General features: G+C 44.3%; 1 protein-coding gene across 4 annotated transcripts in view; it reads right to left on the reverse strand.

Moving 5' to 3' along the window:
- Positions 1 to 21,036, reverse strand: part of DIP2A (DIP2 acetate--CoA ligase A) — a 146,359-nt gene that overhangs the window by 94,464 nt on the left and 30,859 nt on the right. For all 4 annotated transcript variants that reach the window (XR_016350121.1, XM_089779985.1, XM_089779986.1 and 1 more), the window contains exon 2: positions 512 to 583. Coding sequence is in view for 3 of the 4 variants with exons in the window: in XM_089779985.1 (XP_089636111.1) it covers positions 512 to 583 (72 nt within the window). In the remaining variant the exon portion in view is untranslated. The remainder of the gene's footprint in view (positions 1 to 511; positions 584 to 21,036) is intronic.

Raw genomic sequence — 21,036 nt, forward strand, 5'->3', positions numbered from 1 at the left:
GTAGAGAGCGCTGCCCAGTCACATTTTGCTGCAGATAGGTAGTTAAAAGACAGCTGCTTAATTTTTGAACCAGCTTCCAATGTTCCCTCTAATAATCTTTTCCATCCATATGTGGATTTTTTCCATCCATGTGCAGAAAAAATATTTATGTGCACGGAGGCATGTGTGAATATATACCAGCAGTAGAAATACAAACTCTAGCTATGGGCACTCTGCTCATCATCACAACAGCATTTCAATTTCTCCTGAGGGGCTGCACAAGCTCACAGGGAACACTGCTGCTTGCTAACATTCAGGTCTGATGTCTACCACAATGTGTCTACTCAGATAGTCCACTGGGGGCTAAAATTCTACTTACTACAAAGAAAACCCTGACTTTTCTATAAAGTTAGTAACATCACTAACTCAGGACAATGGTCCTTCTGTTCATTAAGGATTTAGTGGTTACACCAATCACTTTTTACAGCACAGAAGGCTTGCCTGATACTTTCAGATAGTTTATATCTCTTACCTTGAATGAGTGGAATATAACGTGCAAGCAGCTTTGCTCTTTTCTTTTCATATCCTTTTTGAGTGATGTCTCCTAAAGCAACAAAGAAAAAAGTTTGCTAGTACACCTATTCTTTATCAGAATGGTATTTTAGGATTTTTTTTAATAAAGGAATTACACAAGTTTCTAGGCACCAGGCTGCATTTACGAATAATGCATACCATACGTGCTGTAATACTGGGGCACAATAGCAATCCGCCCCCCCCCACAAATGCCATTACAAAACTGGGAAGATTCCATAGGTTCAAGTCAGACCTATAACGAGTTACTGTGTATTTGATTAGTACCTGTGCTAGGGCTGACTTTGCAGAGGGTATCTGCTGAATTCCTGAGCAAGAAAGTTCTACAGCAGCACAAAAGATCTATAGTGTTAAAGGAAACAAGTAGAGACAATGTGCTTTAAATAAGACCATTCTGTGATGCCAGAAATGTTTATTTCACTAAGGCATAACAGAATATACTTTAGCAAATGGATGTGCAGTACTTTTTCTAATGTTTACTCTTTCAACAGTGCATCAAATTACATCAGTTGTCAGTACCAATCTTGATTCTGCTATAAATAGGTGGTTGACAGACACAAATCATTGTGTTTTCAGCCATATATTGCATACACTGTCCCTCTGCCAAAACAAGACATTTCCTTTTGCATCACATATTCCAGGCTACAAGAGAAATGTAGTACAATTCTATTTTTCTAGAAATATTAATGTATTGTTAAGAGAACTTTTGGGGACTAAACTTTGCACGACTTATGAAAAACAAGAGGAAAGAGCTTCATATAAAGCTTGTAGCAAGGTTACCATAAATTAATTGGAAGGAAAGGATAGCTCAGTGGTTTGAGCATTGGCCTACTAAACCCAGGCTTGTGAGTTCAATCCTTGCAGAGGCCATTTAGGGATCTGGGGCAAAAATTCATCAGGGATGGTACTTGGTCCTGCTGTGAAGGCAGGGGACTGGACTCGATGACCTTGCAAGGTCCCTTCCAGTCCTAGGACATAGGCAATCTCCATTATTATTTATTAATTCTATCAAACAACTTAAATCTATGCTTCAGCTCATGCTCAGGATAGCCATTATGTGTAACAATAATGTAAACCAAAATTTTTCTTCAGAATAGTCCTTGCTTCTTAAATGTGGACTAACTACACAATGGGGAGGAGGAGAGAATGTTGCCGTTCCACACAAAATACTAATGAAGCAAATCTCATGTTTCTGTAGGAGAGAAATATGCAGCTGCGACAAAAAAATATAAGTTGAAACCACACACTGTTTGTCTCTAGTAACAACCACAGTATATAAGACTATGTAAACACAAAGAAAGCATAAGGCCTACAAAAAGCTTACACTCTTCTCTCCTGTGCCCCGAAAAAGGTACACAGATCTGGATGTGGCCATCCCAAATTCACAGGCACGACAAATGCAGCATGGTGCATGAAATCCGGTTTATCTTGTGAAATCTGGCTCCCATGGTAGGGATTGCAGCCACCAAGCCCTTAAGGCCACACTGCTGCTAGAAGCAGAGCAGAAGAGAGGATGGCAATACTGTGATTCCCCTTTATCCGAAAAGGGGATCTGGAGGATTAAGGACCCTACACTTACAATACTGTGAAATTTAATATTTAAATTTCTGAAATGGTGAAATTTAAGATTTTTTAAAAATCTTATAACCATGAAATTTACTGAAATGGAACATGGATTTGATAGAGATCTGGACAAGGATTAGGTAACACTACCCAACAGAACCAACTACTTTCTAAAACTTAAGGAGTTTTCTATCTTCAGCCAGTTGTCAGAGGGAACCAGAAAATTCAAGTCTTGAGAACAGAAAGAGTATACAAAAAGTTACAGCAAAAAACAACTCTGCTGATAACTGATATGCAGTATTCATTCAGAAAAGTGGCACCTATAATTCCCATTGGATGTATACTAAGTATGCAGTCACTCTCCTAATTCAAATGACACGGATTTGAATATGTAAGAATAAAAATACATGCCTGTCAGACATTAAAAAGAATAAAACCCAGTGCTTAAAACTTGTCCATTTCCCTCAAAATACTGGAGAGTAACCATTTCAGTGTTCTCAACTGCACGGTTCCTAACATATGCTTTCAACACAGCCATTCCTCAGATCTCCGGTTTCTACCTGCATCAATATTCATTGCTAATACACAAGTGAAATACTCCAACACCATAATCAGCTGAACAGTTACAAAGAAAACAGCCCTATAAATATATGTACACTACATGCTAATATCAAAACTGGTTACAGTAGCTAGCAGTGCCATTCAAAATAAAATCTAAAAATATGAAAGTTACTAAGAACTGTTGAAACTCTCTAAATATTAAACATACATGGACATCATAACTTCAAATATTTACTGAAGTTGTCTGTTCTTTAAAGTGCACTGTATATAGGAGAAATATTTTGCATTGATATTTCCTTAAATGTAAACAGAAAAGCATGCTAGCAAAGTTAAATTATAAATATTCACAAATCAAGAATTTACCACAAGTGGTAAAAATGTACCAGGGAAACCTGAGTAAAATGACAAAGGCATATTTATTACAGATGCCATTTATAAAAAAGGAAAAGGATCTTACCAAACAAAGAGGATACATGCCTTTCAGTTGTGCAAGAAGACTATCATCAGACAATGTTTTGTCTTAAAAATAAAAATTATTTAATAGAACAGAAGCAATCTTCTTCTCCCACCAAACACTACAAAATCAATGAGTACTATATGTAATTTAAGACAAATCTGCCATACCTTAACTTGGGAGAGATCATAATTTTCATAGCTCTGTACCACAGCCCATATAATCCTTATGTCAACTTTTTATGCAAGGCAATTATCTTGTTAAATATCAGCCAACTGACCCCATTTACACTGCAGAGGCAGATCCAAGCATACTGTTAAGGGAAAAAAGCCTCAGAATATTGTATAAACCTTCTCTCCTTTGACAGATCAAGTACAAATTCATTAATCCTACTGAATAAAATGGAATTATGAATCAGAGTGCTTTCTTGAATCAGGTTAGGAAAAGTCTAAAGTCAAAAGCTTCTTTGTAGATGTTCAGAGCCCCGACTGAAAGTCAGACACTGAACAGCAGAGATGTCTTTGTTCCTTTCTCAAAAGCACAAGGGTGGATTCCCTGCTCTACAATTGCACTCCACCCCCACCACATGCACAGTGCCCCACAGTGGGATTAACCCAGCTCACGTAGGGTTCCTTTGTAAATCCCAGCCCCTTCCTAAAGCAAAGGGTCCTGAGTTTAGTCCCAGAGGCACATCTGGTGTTGTAGGGCCACAGCTGCTGTCATTTAGCTTCACTTTCTCCCCAGTTATTAGACAAGACAAAAGCCGCCTGATGTTCCTCAGTTCCCGTGAACCAGATGGGAACGTCTCTATAAAGTTAGAAATTGGCTTGGCTGGTTTGAGCTGTCAATCTGCTGTCTACTGTATATATACATATTTTAAAAATGTGTCAGAGGTTACAGCAAAACAAATTAATCTAGTCTGGGGAAAAAAAAAAGACCGGAGAGGTTTTTTTAAAATCTAAACTTATCAAAAAAATTAAACACAAATACAGGAAGGACTCAAGATCATCTCATCTGAAGAAGTGGGTTTTGTCCATGAAAGCTCATGACACTATATATATATATTTGTTAAGTCTCTAAGGTACCACAGAACTACACATTGTTTTTAAAGTACACAAAGGTACATTCTAAAATGCTATATTAGCCTCTACGCTAACTGAAGAACATGTTATAAATTATCACAGGGTAATTTAGTCACTTTCACAGTTTAACTGATTTTAAATTATATGATGTCTCTGAAACATGCAGCAACAGAAGTGGCACAAGAAACAGATGAGCCCTTAGCGCTGGGTATCTGAATAGTGGCAAGCAGACTCCTTCAATGCACGCACAAGTTCATAAATCATCATCAATATTGCTTCCAAATACCATCTCACTGCCTTACATCACTATTAAAACCAAATTCTGATTTGAATGCTGACTCTTAAAACTTGAAAAATAAACTTTGTTTCCATTTTTAAATGCCAAAAAATATAAAATCATTACATGAAGGATGCAAGAAACCTCAGAGCCAATCCTTCACCCTCTACTTTAGTCCCCTTAGGACGGTAACTAGGGATTTGCACTTGGTATCTAGATATAATTGTAAGATTTGTGCATCTGTCTGTGAGTCTGTTTGTTCAGCACTCCTAAACAGTAAAAGCTAGAGCCACCAAATTTGGTATGCAACTTTCTCTTATCCTAACTTAAAGCAAGGTCAGGGTTTGGTTGTGACAGGAAAACAGGATGTGTCTGGAATTCAATTGTTTTTCATAACATGGAAAGGAGACTGAGTGGAGGGGCACTATACTCTCAGTCACTACTGGGGGCAGAAAGTGCAGGAGAGCTGTACTGCAGAGTGACCACTGGAGGCTGCCGTACCACCAAGGGAGTGGCCAGCTGGGGTCAGGGCTCACCATCTTGCCATCTTAGATACAAGGGGAGAAGGAGCCTGCTGGCCCACCCACATGGGCCCCACCTGGGAGCATCACCAGGACTGGGCAGCACAGCCTCAGCTCCCACCACACAAGCTCCTCCAGGCCACCCAGAGTAGGCTCCCTCCAATCCCAGGCTGGACCTGGGTAATGCCAGGTAAGTGGTCTAGTATGCTGATATCAGAAGGTAAAGAATCATTAAACATGCCAAGTGGTTTGACTTCCAACAGGCATTTTTGCAAACATAATATTGTTTCTAGAATTCTGTTAAGTGCACTGAGAGCATCAATTACCCTTGACATAAGAATAAATTTAGAATAGCACTATGGAGAAAATATTTGAGTCAGATTATAGTAGATGGGGAAATAATACCCACATTATTAGGTTAATTGTCTAGATCAGAAAGCATCACAGCAAGCGTCCAGGCTCAGTTAGGCCAATTAATGAATTGTTGTTCTAGTGATTCAGTTAATCCCCAGCTTATTCCACTGGGAAAAGGAAAAGCTGCCTCCCTACAGATCCTGGTCAATCCCATTAGCACTCTCTATGGAGAATGTGCAAGCTGACATACACACACAGCCCCTACATGAATACACAGGTACACCAGTCTGATTCTAGCTACGGCAGCTACAATTTAATTATTTGAAAAACTGGTCATATTTAATATGGTCAGGTGCAAGTTTTCTGTTTAAACTGAAGCCTAGAAAATCTCTGCTAGTGCTACATTAGAGGGAGTCGGAGTAACTAAGAACTGTTTTCATCAGATCATTACAAAATAATGGCTTATTCATTTACTGCAGATCTGATCCACTGAATATAACCAATTCCTTGAAATATTTAAACTATATAAAACAAAGTTAAGAAGATGAATGTCAGATAAACGTAATCCATTTCAATTACTGAGAGTTAACAACAAACATCAGGCATTTTTTTAAATGTTTCATACAAAACCTTAACATACTACCTACCAGCTGTACTTTTTATTAAAGCTTGCCACAGTCTTCACACAGATGCAAAGTAATAAAAGCAGATAAAAAAGCATTCATATTATGCCATTATGGTAAATCATGAATGCTGCCTTTTCATTTACTAACTAGCAGAGAAAACACCATATGTATGTAGGGAAAAATCATCTGATAGATAGGGGATGCACTATGCTTCCCACAAAAAGTAACTGAAGTTGAATGACCACATTAGCAATTGTTCAGGTCAACAATACCATGCTTTAAAATTATATGACCTAAATTTATTTTGTGTCTTACACAGCACTGATGAAAATATCTAGATGTAGTAACACAATGAAGACCGCTGAAAAACTTATTTTATATACACTGAAATGCTATATTCATAGCTTCTCTCTCTCAAGGACTAAGTACTACCAAAATATGCAATATTTAAACCTTATGAATCCAATTTTGTTATTGTGTCAGAAAGGCAAAATGATGAGTGAAATAGTTAATCATTAAACCAATATTATGTCAAGCTAACATTCAAGTATTCAAATGTATTATTAATTATTGACTACTTGTGCTATAGTAGCTATGTGCCTTAATCATGAAACAGAAGCTCATTATAATAGACACGGTACAAACTCTTAAAATGGAAGTCCATGCCCAAAAGAGCCTGCAATATAAGTACAACACAAAAGACCACTCATGGTTATACCCAACATGGAAGAAAACGGGTTTTTTTCGAGGTGCTCAGCTGTAGCTGTAACACTAATGAACTTACGCTCCCCACTGTCCTAGAAAGAAAGGTACCATTCCTACTTTCCATGTGGGGAAACAGAGGAGGAGAAGATAAGTGAGATAGATGCTCATTGTCATACAGTAAGACTATAGCAGAACTTGGAATAAAATTCAGATGGGAGTTTGTGTTCAAAGCCTTAACCATGACACCAACCTTTGGCTCCTACTGGATCGATGTATATTTAACACCTGGTAAGAAGTGCATGATAAAATCTTTTTAGGGCAATTTAAGGATCTGATTCTTTATGACCACTTACGCTTCTCTTTAAATTTGCTCTCAAGTCCAAAGATATTAGCCAAATAATAATAGAGAAAGGGATATTTAAGGATAACAATTTAAAATGACCACTACATTATAATCACACACTATTCCTCTCCTGCCTATTTTGAATGCTGCTTGTCTTATATTATGTCTTCAGAGCACAGATCAACCTTTTCTTGTAGACTGAATCAAACACTTATTCGTGCTATCTGAATACAAATCAAAACATTGACTGGGCTATACAAATAACAGTAATTTTTGAAGAAATTAAAGGCTAAATTCAGAGACCTACAGCTGTGTTGGGTCCAGAGGAAGAAGCCCCAAAAGTTAGATGACCAGTTATTCAAATTGATTAAAAAGACACGATATTGAAATTTTGAAAAAGTTTTTCCCTATTTTTTATTCCCCTCCCCAAAACTACAGGCATCTTCTCAAAAAAGTCAATCTACTGTCTCTCAAAGTACTTACAGTCAGCTTACTAAAGATATACCTTGAAAAAGTGTAGAGACTACTGTTTGATACCGGGATTTTGGGGATCTTCAAGATGTGGGAAGATATTACTTATATTATCGTAGCACCTATAGCAGGCCTGGGCAAAATCTGGCCCCCGGGCCAAATCCAGTCCGCCAAGACACCAGATCCAGCCCGCAGAGGCAGCGGAGAGCCCCAGGCAGGCTCCCCTGCTTGCCCCGCAGCCCTGTGCAGAAACTTGGCTGTTGGGCTTCCTTTCTGTTTCAAAACTGGAGGGGGAGGGAGGGGAGAGTTTCAGGAGCTGCCTCTCCCCAAGCACAAACCCATTGGCTGGTTTCTGTTTGAATAACAAGCAGCCAATAAGAACCATGCCCCCTCTCTTGGGCTCAGTTATTTAATGAAGCACATGGCCAGGCAGGCAGGCTGGGCTGCTGGCCAGTAAGTCTCCTGGCCAAAGCCTGCTTCTGGTACCCCAGCCCCTCCCTGTCACAACCCTCTGCCCCCCACTCAACATACCCAAACCCTCTGTCCCCCTCTAGGGTTGCCATGTCTCCGGTATTGCCCCAGACAGTCCGGTATTTGCGGCTTCTGTCTAGTAACCCCCCCCCCCCCCGAAAATACTGGACTACTTTTTCTGTCTCTCTTGGACAGAAGGCCCCGTGAGACATTCTTCCCCTGCTGCATCTGGTGGGGGCGGAGGGGAGCGTGATGATTTAAAGGGGTCGTGACTTTGTGTGTGCGCATTTCGCTCCCCCCCCAAAAAAAATTTGGTCCCTCCCTTTCCCCCCCCCAACCAATTTTCCCTCGCCATGGTCGGTATTTTTTTGTTAAAGTATCGGCAACCCTATCCCCCTCTTGCACCCATAAGCCCTCCCAGATCTGGCACCCCAATATCCTGCCCCAGATCATAATCCACTTCTACTCTAGATCACATCCCAAACCCCTGCACTCCAGTCCCCTGCCCTAGATCACAACCACTTCCTTCACCCAAACTCCCTCCCTTCAGGTATGTCTACACTACAGCACTAATTTGAACTAACAATTCGAATTAGTTAATTCGAATTAGTGTATCTAGACCTAAAAACTAATTCAAATTAGTGTTTTGCTAATTCAAAATAGCATGTCCACATTGAGTGGTCCCTGAACCGAAGTTAAGGCTGGCTGGAACCGGTGCCTGCAGGGCATCAGGGTAGGACTTAGAGTGTGGAGCTGCTGCCTCAGGCTAGCCGAGGGCTGTGCTTAAAGGGACCCGACCCCCACCCCGGACAGACAGGTCTCAGGGTTCTCCGCTTGCTTGTCTACCTCGATGAGGGACAGCAAAGCAGTCCTGTGTTGGAGTGCCTTGAGTGCTCGCACTCGGCACATCTCAGCACTCGGCCATCAGCCCGGCTGCACTTGCCGCAGGCTGCCATCTGGGGGGGGGGGGGGTCAATCGGGGTGCTGTCAGGATCCAGGAGACCCTGCAGGCGAGCTTCCACCCCGAGGAGCCCCGCAGAGCCACCCCAGTCCTCCCCCCATTCCTCCCTCACCTCTTTCCACTTATCCCTCTCTAGCCCCCCTTCTTGATGTAAAAAATAAATGACACCTTTGTTCAAAAATAGAAACTCTCTTTATTTAACACAACTGGGGGGAGGGGGAATTAACCTCTGGGAGACTGGGAAAAGGAGGTGGAAGAGGGGAGGGGGAAACCTGAGAGGAGGAAGCTGGAAGGGGGAAGCCAGGGGAAGGAGGAGAAGGGGAAGTATAAAACTATGGTATGCCATATCTTCAGTACTGTGTACAGATGTGGTCTCCTCACCTCAAAAAAGATGTTTTGGCCTTGGAAAGGGTTCAGAAAAGGGCAACTACAATGATTAGGGGTTTGGAACAGGTTCCATATGAAGAGAGGCTAAAGAGACTGGGACTTTTCAGCTTAGAAAAGAGGAGACTGAGGGGGGGATATGATAGCGGCCTATAAAAGCATGAGTGGAGTGGGTAAATAAAGAAAAGTTCTTCAGTAGTTCCAATAATAGAAGGACTAGAGGACACCAAATGAAATGAATGGGCAGCAGGTTTAAAACTAACAAAAGAAAGTAGTTCTTCACACAGCGCATAGTCAACCTGTGGAACTCCTTACCACAGGAGGCTACGAAAGCTAGAACTATAACAGAGTTTAAAGAGAAGTTAGATAAATTCATGGAGGTTGGGTCCATGGAGTGCTATTAGCCAGGAAGTAGGAACGGTGTCCCTGGCCTCTGTTTGTGGAAGGCTGGAGATGGATGGCATGAGACAAATCGCTTGGTCATTGTCTTTGGTCCATCCCCTCCAGGGTACCTGGTGTTGGCCGCTGTCGGCAGACAGGCTACTGGGCTAGATGGACCTTTGGTCTGACCCAGTATGGCCGTTCTTATGTTCTAAGCTCAGGGTCGGGGGTCTCGCCGGCCCAACTTGATTGTCATGCAAACCTGCTCCTGGGTTCGCATGTGGCCTTTGGTGGCCAGGCTGGCAGCTATCCTGCCCTAGACGGCCTCATTCCTGTGTCTAGGGCAGAGGTCATGGACGTTGGAGGCCTCCCCTCAAACCTCAATGAGGTCCACGATCTCCGCACTAGACCAAGCAGGCGCCCGCCTCTTGCAGCTCCAGGCAGGCTCCTGGGAGCCACCAGCCTGTTCCTGGGAAGAGGCGGAGGGCTGGGTGGCAGCGGGTGGCTGGCTCACACCATGCCAGGTGTAGGGTCTGCTGGCTGGGTGCTGGCAGGCTTGCAACTGGCACAAGTACCGTAATCAGACCGTGCCCCTTTAAGGGCTCCGGGGCCGGGAGGAGGGCAGAAAAGTTTCCCTGGTTTGGCCCAGAGTGGCCACCAGGGCAAGCTGGGAAGGGCTAGCCTCCAACTAGTTCGAATTAAGTGGCTACACAGCCCTTAATTCGAACTACTTAATTCGAACTAAGCATTAGTCCTCGGAGAATGAGGTTTACCTAATTCGAATTAAGCGCTCCGCTAGTTCGAATTAAGACATACCCTTCCAGACTCCAGTCTCTCTCGTGCACCCCAATCCCTTACCCCAAGCTCCCGTCTGCACTCAACCTCCATCCCAGATCCCTCATCTCCTCCATTCATGGAGAAATGCGGCCCTCAACCACTTTCCAAAATGTTGGAGTAGCCCCCGTCAAAAATTATTGCCCACCCCTGACCTATAGGCTCCAATCAAAGTAGAGGTCCCCATTATACCAGGAGTTATAGCTTCTGCACCACAGGATATGGGAAGATCCCTGGCCAAATGTTATCTGTAACAGCAGGCAAGCTCTTCGTACAAACCAAACATGGTACAAAACTGTAATTTCACATCTCTATAGTTACAAATTGCTAGTCTACTCGTTCTAAACAAATCTTTGACATTGCTTTGCCAAGGCCTCACAATAATATGTATGTAGGGCACAAGTATTTGGGGTTCAATTTGGAACCAGAATGAGTTTTGAATACAAATTCTCTTCACTGTAGATGTACAGAACATTTCCTATGGCAGTGAAGCACAAACTTTTCCATTCACACGCCCTTACCATTAATGGAAACTGTCTGTGCCCTAACCCCTCCATTACTGCACAGATGAGGCTGCTTCAAGCAGCAGAACTTGGGCTGAAGGCAGAGCTGGGGCCAGAGGTAGAATGGGGGTAAGGGAATGAAGGCAGAGCTGGGGTACAGCAAGGGGCCAAATGGAGCTGGGGGTGGAGCTAAGCCTGGAGATGGAAGCATGATGTTCTCTCCCTACCCCCATAGGGGCTGGCCCAGCCCTCCCATACACCCCTGAATGTTCCTATCAACTCCTTAAGAGGGCATTTTCCCACAGTTTGGGGAACAAATTTATTTAATCTTCAACTGGAAAACCTTCTACAAGTAGCCAGGAATATATTCTACATCGTGGACTAACCAATCTTAATATTAACGGATAGTCGCCTGTTTGGATCTATGCCAAACTACCAATTATTTATCATTTCTCTAGGAATCCATCCAAAACATTCGGTAGTTTCCCTCAACATCTCAGATTAAAAGGGACTATTGTAATCTGCACTAGGATTTCATTGTTATGATAGCTGCAGTACATTTGCCCCAATATTTGATTACAGTTGATAAAATGCATAAATACATCTTTATGCATTCATTACCCTTGTTATGTCCGCTCATTGCTCATCTACGTACGACACGTCTCAATTTCTCTCTTACCTGCATCTCTGCTTTATTTACACCTACTGTTCCTCGCATCCTCCAGATTCTTCTCAAACCTCTCCTTTCTTTTCTTCTCATACCTTCCATCATAAGCTTCTTGCACCTCAAACAGGCACAAGGCTCCCGCTTTCATTAATTCCAGCTCTCTCAAAACCTCATTTACTCCTTATTCATCCTTGCCGGCATTTCTCCTAATAAATGTGGACAGCCCTTGGTAGGGAAAGAAGTTACTCACCTTGTGCAGTAACAGAGGTTCTTCGAGGTGTGTCCCTCCCCAGTGGGTTGCTCAACTGTTGGTGTCGGGCTCGTCCCGTCGCCGCAGATCAGAGATCTTTTAGCTGTTGTATGCTAGACCATGCATGCGCGGTGGTCATCTTGCAGCTTTTTGCGCCATTTTCAGTCGCGCAGTCCACCCCCTCCAGTTCCTCCTGATCGTCGAGGTCTGAAAGACACAAAGAACGGACTCCGAAGAGGGGAAGAGGGTGGGTAGTGGAGCACCCACAGGGGGACACACCTCGAAGAACCATCGTTACTGCACAAGGTGAGTAACAACTTCTTCTTTGGGTAGTGTCCCTCTGGGTGCTCCACTGTGGGTGATTTCACAGCAGTAGCCTGGAAGAAAGTAGCAGGTTCAGTCAGTGGGTTGCCGTCGTGTCTAGCACTGCAGTGGCTACAGCTGCGTCAGTTATTAGGATGTTCTGTAAGGCGTAGTGTTTCACAAACGTAAAGTCCGAGGACCAGGTGGCTGTTCGGCAAATGTCCTTCAGGGAAACCCCTTGAGGAAGGCCGCTTAAGAGGCCATTGCTCTTGTAGAGTGGGCTGTGATGGTATATGGAAGTGGTCTATTCTTCAGTTCATAGCAATGGGTTATGCAAGAAATGATTATTTTAGAAATTTGCTGCAAAGAGAGTGGGGAGCCCTTAGAGCGAGTGTCCATGGAAATGAACAAATGTTGAGACTTCCTTGATTCTTTAGTTCTCTCAATGTAAAAAGCAAGGGCCCTGTATACTTCGAGGGAATGTAATCTTGCCTGATGTTCTAAAGTATGGGACTTTGGATAGAAAACTGGCAATATAATGGGTTCATTTATATTGAAGGCGGAATTTACCTTCGGCAGGAAGGATGGTAGGGGACAAAGGATGTCCGCCTGGGGAGTAAAAATGGTAAAAATGCCAGCTCCCCCACCCTCCTAGCGGATGTGATAGCCAAGAGAAATATCACTTTCATCGATAGCATATTGAAATCGCATGTAGCTAATGGTTCAAATGGTGGACGCATTAGGGAATCTAGGACCAATTCTAAATTCCAGGAGGTGGTCTGTATTCAGGGAAGACATTGTTAAGCCCTTTTAGGAATTTCTTCACAGTTGAATAAGAAAAGGGGGTGAACCCTTCTATAGGTTGATGAAAGGCCGTAATAGCTGCTAGGTGTGCTTTGAGCGAAGAAAGGGCAAGACCCATTTGTTTAAGGTATAAGATGTATTCCAGTATCAACTGCAAAGGGCACCAGTGAGTAAGGCACCAGTGTTGAAATCTGTGCCATTTGTGTAGATAAGTAGTTCGTGTAGAGGACTTTCTGCTGTGCAGGAGAACATTTTTAATTTCCTGGGAGCAAGTTATCTCTATTTATTTGAACCAACTAGGAACCAGGCCGTGAGAGCGAGGAGATGTGGCTGCGGGTACAGTATCTGGCTGTGATCCTGTGAGAAAAGGTCTGGTCGATTCGGAAGATAGAATGGACTGTGAGGTGACATTCGGTACAGGTCAGGGAACCACATCTGGTGGGGCCAAAATGGTACTATTAAAATTACCGTTGCCTCGTCCACAAGTATCTTCTTCCCTGTCCAGCTGTAGAGGAAGGCATCCCCCAGGGAAGCTAGGCCAATGCCTGCTCTTGAACAATACTGAGTGCACTTTGCGTTGTGTTGTGTGGCAAAAAGGTCGATGGAAGGGTGACCCCATCTGTCGAAAATGGTACGGAAGACATGTGGGTGTATCGCCCCCTCATGCTGCTGAGCGAATTGTCTGCTGAGTACATCTGCCATGGTAGTGCCCTTTCCTGGCAGGTAAGCAGCTATAAGAGTCACATTGTGCCGGTTGCAGAAATTCCAAAGATGGACAGCCTCCATGCACAGGGAATGACAGCGAGCTCCTCTCTGTCTGTTTATATAGTAGACAACGGTAATGTTGTCTGTCAGTACTGTGGCAACCTGATTGCACATGCGGGGAAGAAAGTGCCAGCAGGCACTGGAGACAGCCTGCAACTCCAGCAGGTTTATGTGGAGGAGGGACTCCTCGGGGGACCAACAGCCTTGGACTTGGTTGCCTTGAATGTGTGTGCCCCATCTGAGTAACGAGGCATCCATTGTGAGCTGAAGCGTGGGCTGCAGTTTGTGAAAGGGCATGCCTGCCCTCATGTTGCGAGGCGTAGTCCACCAAATAAGGGATCGTTTGACTATGATGGGGACTACTACCGTCCTGTGCACGTCGTGTCTGCCAGGTGCGTATATCTTGGACTCCCAGTGGTGAAGGCAGCAGAGGTGGAGCCTTGTGTTAGGTACCACGTATGTCATTGTCGCCATATGCCCTAAAAGTTGAAGACATGTGAGGCCAGCTAGCGTAGGGCTTGTGGTAATAACTTGTACCAAATCTTGAATGGTATGGAACCTGGCAGGAGGTAGGCAGGCTCGCACCATAGTGGAATCGAGGCGGGCTCCTATGAACTCTATGGACTGCTGTGGTATCAGGGAAGATTTCTGGATGTTGACTATAAACCGCAGCATGTCGAACAAATGCCTTGTGGTGGTGATGGCCCATGAGGCTTCTTCAAACGAGGGTGATCTGAGGAGACTATTGTCTAGATAGGGAAAGATGATAACTCCTAGACGATGAAGAAAGGCCGCCACTACCACAAGTGTTTTGGAGAAAACCCTTGGGGCTGAGGATAGTCCAAATGGTAGGACCTTGTATTGGTAATTGTCGCTGCCTACTAAAAAGCGGAGAAATTACCTGTGTGCCGGGTGGATGGCAATATGGAAGTAGGCATCCTGTAGATCGAGGTATGTGAACCAGTCGTGTTGATCCAGTGCTGGGATGATCATTGCTAGTGTCACCATCTTGAAGCACTGTCCGTGGAGGTGCTAATTTAGATGCCGAAGGTCGAGTATGGGCCTCCATCCTCCTGACTTTTTCTCTGTCAGAAAATAATAGGAGTAAAACCCCTTGTTGTGAAATGCCTCTGGGACCCACTATCACTCCTATGACGAGTAGGTGGGCCACCTTCTGAGCGAGAAGAGATTCATGAGATGGGTCCCTGAAAAGGAAGGGGGAGGAAAGGATCATGCAGGAGAAGGGATAGAAATGGAATCATGTAGCCAGATTTTATGAGCTTCATGACCCATCGGTCTGATGTTATTGTGGTCCAATGATGTTGAAAGGTCCTCAAGCGGTGATGGAAAAGTGCTTCGGTGACATTGCAGGCGGGTAGCAACTGGATGGTTCGCAATCCCTCGATAGTGCCATCAAACTTGTTGCTTGTTTGCTTGCTGGTGAGCTGGTCTAGATTGTTGAAGGTGGCACCTCTGGGGGCTTTGTCATCTTGAGAGTCGTATTGCTTCCGTTGTGGTGGTGCACAGGGGAGCGGTCTCGGCCTCTGACAGGGCGTGTAGCGCCTCCGTCTGAAAAGTGGGGTGTACATCCCCAATGTCCTTAGCGCAGTACGTGTGTCTTTTCCGGAGTGTAAAACCTGATCGGTCTTATGCGCAAATACATTTTTCCTGTCAAATGGCAAATCTTTGACCTTGGATTGAAGCTTCTTTGGAGCTGCCGCCATGTAAAGCCAGGATGCCCTTCGCACGACCATGGACGTTGCTGTGGTGCAGGCTGCTGTATCAGCCGCATCTAGCACGATATGAAGCACTGATTGGGTAGATGCGAAACGCCTTTAGTATCTGGCGTTTGGACTCTGGAAGGTGCTCGAGGAGAGGGACAAGTTTGGTGTAGTTATCAAAGCTGTGGCTGGCTAACAAGGCTGAATAGTTCACCATGAGGAGTAAACTTTTCTGCCAAACAAGTCAAGCCTCTTAATGTATTTGTCCCCAGAGGAGTTCTTACACTGGGGTGCCTTAGCCCTTTGTTGGGCCGTGTCCAGCATGAGGGTGTTGCAACCCGGATGGTTGAACAAAAACTCTACAGCATCGGCTGGGACAAAATACTTTTTCTCTGCCTTTTTATTGGTGGGCAGAACTGAAGCTGGAGTTTACCAGATACCATCAGCGATTTCCAGGATAGCCTCGTCTAGTGGCAGCGCAATTTTTGAGGAATGAGATGGGTGGAGGTTCCTCAATAGATGGTGCTGCTTCTGCTGCATCTCACCCGACTGGACCTTTTGGCTCTCAGTGACCCTTCTGAAGAGCCACTGGAAATCTTTGAGGTCGTCCGTATTCCAGAGGGACACCTCGCCCACAGCAGCGTCAGGGGAAGATGACACCACATCCGCCGGGGACCGGTGTTGAGAGTCCTCCATATCGGAGGGGTGGCCAGTGTCTAGGACAGGCATGTCCAAAGTCCGGCCCGCGGGCCAATTGCGGCCTGTGGTCGGATTTAATACGGCCCCCGCTTCTCCCGGCTCCCCGGTGCTCTTTTTAACTGGCGCGCGCAGCGCGCCGCTTTGGGCCGCGCTGCCGCTGCCGCCGCTGCCGCCGCTGCCGCCGCAGTCCTAGACCCTGCCCTGTAGGGCACGTCCGCAGCCCCGCTCCCCCGCTTGGCTGCGGGTTCGCCCTGCCCCCGGGCCGCCGTGAGGCCAGCGTGCCCTGCGCTCTCCGACCCCGCGGGCCCTCCGCTTTGGGGCTGAGAGTGCGGGGACAGCCCCCGCTTCCTCCCCCTCTCCTGGCTCCCCGGTGCTCCTCCGAACTGGCGCGCGCAGCGCGCCGCTTCCAGCCAGGCTGCAGTCCTAAAGCCTGCCATGTAGGGCACGTCTACAGCCCCGCTCGGCTGCGGGTTCGCCCTGCCCCCGTGCCGCCGTGAGGCCAGCGTGCCCTGCGCTCTCCTGTGCTGCAGTCCAGATCTCAGTTTCACCCTTCACATTAGTGTAGGCAAGTTTTTTTTTCAATTGAGATGAATACATTGTAAAATCTCAGTTAATGTCAGTTGGTCTAAATCAGTTATAAATATATTTGGACACAACATGTATAGTTGGTGTTATGTTCCTGTTCATATTTTTTTAACTTAAAATTTGATAATATGTAATGTACTTTACAATGTTCCTGACATATATTTCAGCTTCCTGGATTTTTTTTTCATCTGGCCTTCAGATATGAAAGGCAGAGTGATTTAACACCTGTTTAGATTTGTCATCCATGTGACGAAATGAAAAGTATGCCGTTTGCAATAAACTTTGCATAAAATAGTTAATTTGCATTTAATTTTAATGGTTCAAAGAATGTCAGGCAAAATGGTCGGCCCTCACGCATGTTCACTTCTTCAAATCTGGCCCTCTTTGAAAAAAGTTTGGACACCCCTGGTCTAGGAGGATGCTCTCGACCGTCACAGGTTGGTCGCCTGAAGGTGTGGGGGGTCTATCTGCCTGTGGGGAGACAGATCTACTCTTAGGTGGTACAGTAGATTAAGGAGCCGGTGACAGTGATATGCCTGTCGAGTGGGGAAGGAAGCGTAGTGATCGGTCCCTGGAAGGGTATCGTCTATGCCAGCAGTCATTATGATAGAGAGTAATCGCGGTGACGGGAGTAGCGACGTTCATAGTAAGAGGTCCTATGGTATGACGGAGACCTGGAGCGTCATCTAGAGTAGGAAGGTGATGGAGAGTAATACCAGTGGTAGTAATGACGTCCCTGGTGAGATGAGGTGTTACGAGTATGGTATCTCGGAGGAGAAAAGCGACGAGCTATGCAAAGCGAGCGCATTGGTGGAGAAGGTGGTTCAGGGGAGAAAGCTTTCAGCTCAGGGCTAGGAAATCAAGTAGCTAGCCGATGTGTTCTCTCCCTCAATCTACTCGGTGCCTGAACAGGTGATGCGGATGGTGTAGATCATGGAGATATAGTTCACGAAGAAGTGTGTTCAATGTGCTTCCTAACAGTGCCAACCTAACAGTGGTCCAAGTACTGGGAGCGGTGGTATGGGGTGGTGCCTGCATTATGGTGTCCAGCATCGGAAATGGAGCCACGGTGCCGTGGCTCTCGGTGGCAGTGCTGTTGGTGAACAGGGCGGCACTGAAGGAGACAATGCCAACAGCACCGGAGCCGATTTGGTTCCGTGTGCCACACGCTCTGACGGGATAGGTGCCGACGCGTTGCTATTTCTCTGGCTTACGGGTCACCGTTAGCCCTGAGGTGCCCTATTTATCACCTGTACTCACTCTGGTGGGAAAGAGTGAGACGGGGAAGGAGACTTCTTCTTCTATGCGGCCTTGGTTAGGACATGGCAAGGTGCCTCTGCAGGAGACTCTGACCGAGGCCTGAGGGCTTTGTCGAAGAGTAACATTTTGAGACGCATTTCGCGGTCTCTGCGAGCCCTGGCAGTCAGTTTTGAACAGTGGGGACACGTCTGTGGAATGTGCCCCTCACCGAGACATTTTATGCAGGATGAATGCCTGTCCGAGCGGGCATGGAGTCCTAACACACCGCACGCTTTTTGAATCCTGGGGAGCCAGGCATTGTGCTATACTAACAACTATGAAGAAAGATTGGGTTCCCTAGGGAGGTGGTGGAATCTCCATCCCTAGAGGTTTTTAAGTCTTGGCCTGACAAAGCCCTGGCTGGGTTGATTTAGTTGGGATTGGTCCTGCCTTGGTCAGGGGGCTGGACTTGATGACTCCTGAGGTATCTTCCAGCCCTAGGATTCTATGAGTAACTGTAATGAAGGAAGCTGCCTCTTGTGTATAGCTGAGTGGGGAGAAAAGATATGGCTCAGGGTTCTTGCTTCCTATGGCTATTTCAGCTGCTGCCACCTATTATGTCAACCTGGGTCCCCTTTACCTATCCTAGTCCTGCTGGGCCAGGCTCACAAGCCTCTCCTAGTCAAGCACAAAGAGCAATACAGGCACTGAGATCAGTTCTGGGGAAACTCAGTTAAAGGGACTTGCCACAGCACTCAGATGTCCACCTTCGTTTTAGCACAACCCCAAAATTATATAAAATTCATTTCCTCCCTCAATGTGGAGGAAGGTATGCACAACTTCCTGCCTCCCAGTTAGAAATAACAAACATGAATGCGATTTTTTTTCTTATATATAATACATGTATTAACTACAAAAAGGTGTATTTGAAGTGATTAAAGAGGTAGCAAACAGAACAAAGCAGATTACTAAGAAAGTACAAAGCACATCTACTTTCCTTCCTGAACTTTTCTGTGGGATCATGGAAAATGTAATCATGTACTTTCTGCAGAAATGGCAAATTACTCAAATCTGTTTGAACCTTTACATTTTTAAACTGCATTCCACTCCATCTGTAAAGTTTTAAAACTAGCACCGAATCTTTGCAGCAATAAGTATACAGCCTAGCAACCATAAATCTACTATCACCAGGACCAAATGTTTACAAAGAATATATATAAAAATATATTTAGTGGGGATACTTGTTGAGTAATCAAGGATTTTCTACTTTACGCTCTCTTTTTCTAAGAGAGCCTATCAATGCTTCAGAAAAATTCTTTGCAGCAAACTAGCATCAAAACAGTTAATTGTTCTGTTAGGGAAACATGTCAATTAAATATTCAGTTTCCTCTGTAATCAGGAAAGAATTCTAATAGTCCACATGAACTGTAAAAAAAAAAAATCACTTCCAGATCACTGTAGTTTGAAACTTTATGCTAACAACAACTATTTTTAATTTAATTATCTGTGAAAGCAAGAGGTTGAAACATGTAAGAATTCTGCACTGGAAACCTGCTGGAAATGAAGCTTATCTGGTTTAAATAAGCTGTGCTTTTGAGACTCACTTAGGGCAGCATTAAAAGGCTAAAGTGCCCCTGAAAACTCTTCATTACTCACAGAGCAGACATTTTCTGAAAATAGCTCTCTATACAAGACAAATAGTTTCCAATTGTGCAGATGAAAAAACACCTTGTGTAACAGTACACTATACCCTTTTTACTAAATAAATGTGTTTATTTTGCTTGGCAATTTTTAACATCTCAATGAAATAAATTTGGAAACACCAATTTACCAATAGTTTCAGCAAATAGTAAAGCCCTTCAAATACATGCAACTTCAGAGTCTCCAGGCATGAATATAAAAACCCACCTTAGTGCCAAATTTCTGCAATCAATTATTTTATTTTTCAAAATAGTGATCTGAAGTTTTGTAGCTGTATATGCTTCATATAAAAAATGTCTATTGGGCTGGGTATTTGTTGGGGTGGAAGGAGAGAAAAAAGGAAAAGGTATAATTCTCTGGATTTCATGGCATGTTTACAAAGTTTAATCGTTCTAATCAATCCGCTTCAATTCATCATTAGTGTCACAGTTCCTGAAATCTGCTATATCCACCTGCCTACTATAGTTGAAAAAAGAAGTCGTAGCACAGACAAGGCCTGACTCTCATTTCCAAAATGGCTTTAGAACAGCTTTATGAATGTAGATATACTGGGAAGACTCAACTTTGCTGTTAGGAAAGTGATGCATTTATAGTAAATATTTTCTGTTTTTAACAGCCAATAAGCAAAAATCCAAAGAAGAACAGTTTCTTTCACCAACAAAATTGTTCCCATAAAAGATATTACACCTCACTCACCTTCTCTCTCAAAATCAAAAAGGCAGTTGTGTTACAATGTATCTGTGGGGTGTCGGCTCTTGCCTGTCCCACCTCCACACCCCACTGCCTCTGAGACACTTTATATCTGCAGATATCCACATGGATATTAATGTAAATATGCATGGATCAATTTGCAGATGAAGATTTGGATACCAGTTCTGTATATACACACAGCTCTAACTGTAATATCCTTTATCTTGTGAGGTAAAGGTGATGGTGGGTATAAGCATGGCCCCGCTGGACATCCTGGTGAAAACAATCCAACCTTGGGTGTGGTCATGGAATTCATGTGGATAATAACTCAAAGAACTCTGCTTGATAAGGTAGCTATCTTTAAAAATAAACAGATACTCCTATTTGTAACATAAATGGAAAGAAACAAGAACACATCTTAGTGTGGTTAAGCTGGTATCCAATATTAGGGGATTCAAATTACCCATGAATATAAAACCTTAAAGATAGCTTCTATGTACTCTGATAAAGCTTTTGGCAGAGTCATCCCAGACCAGTAGGCTGGGGAGGGG

Source organism: Pelodiscus sinensis, chromosome 7 (genome assembly GCF_052426305.1).
Source record: "Pelodiscus sinensis isolate ZL-2025 chromosome 7, ASM5242630v1, whole genome shotgun sequence".
Taxonomy (NCBI): Eukaryota; Metazoa; Chordata; order Testudines; family Trionychidae; genus Pelodiscus; species Pelodiscus sinensis.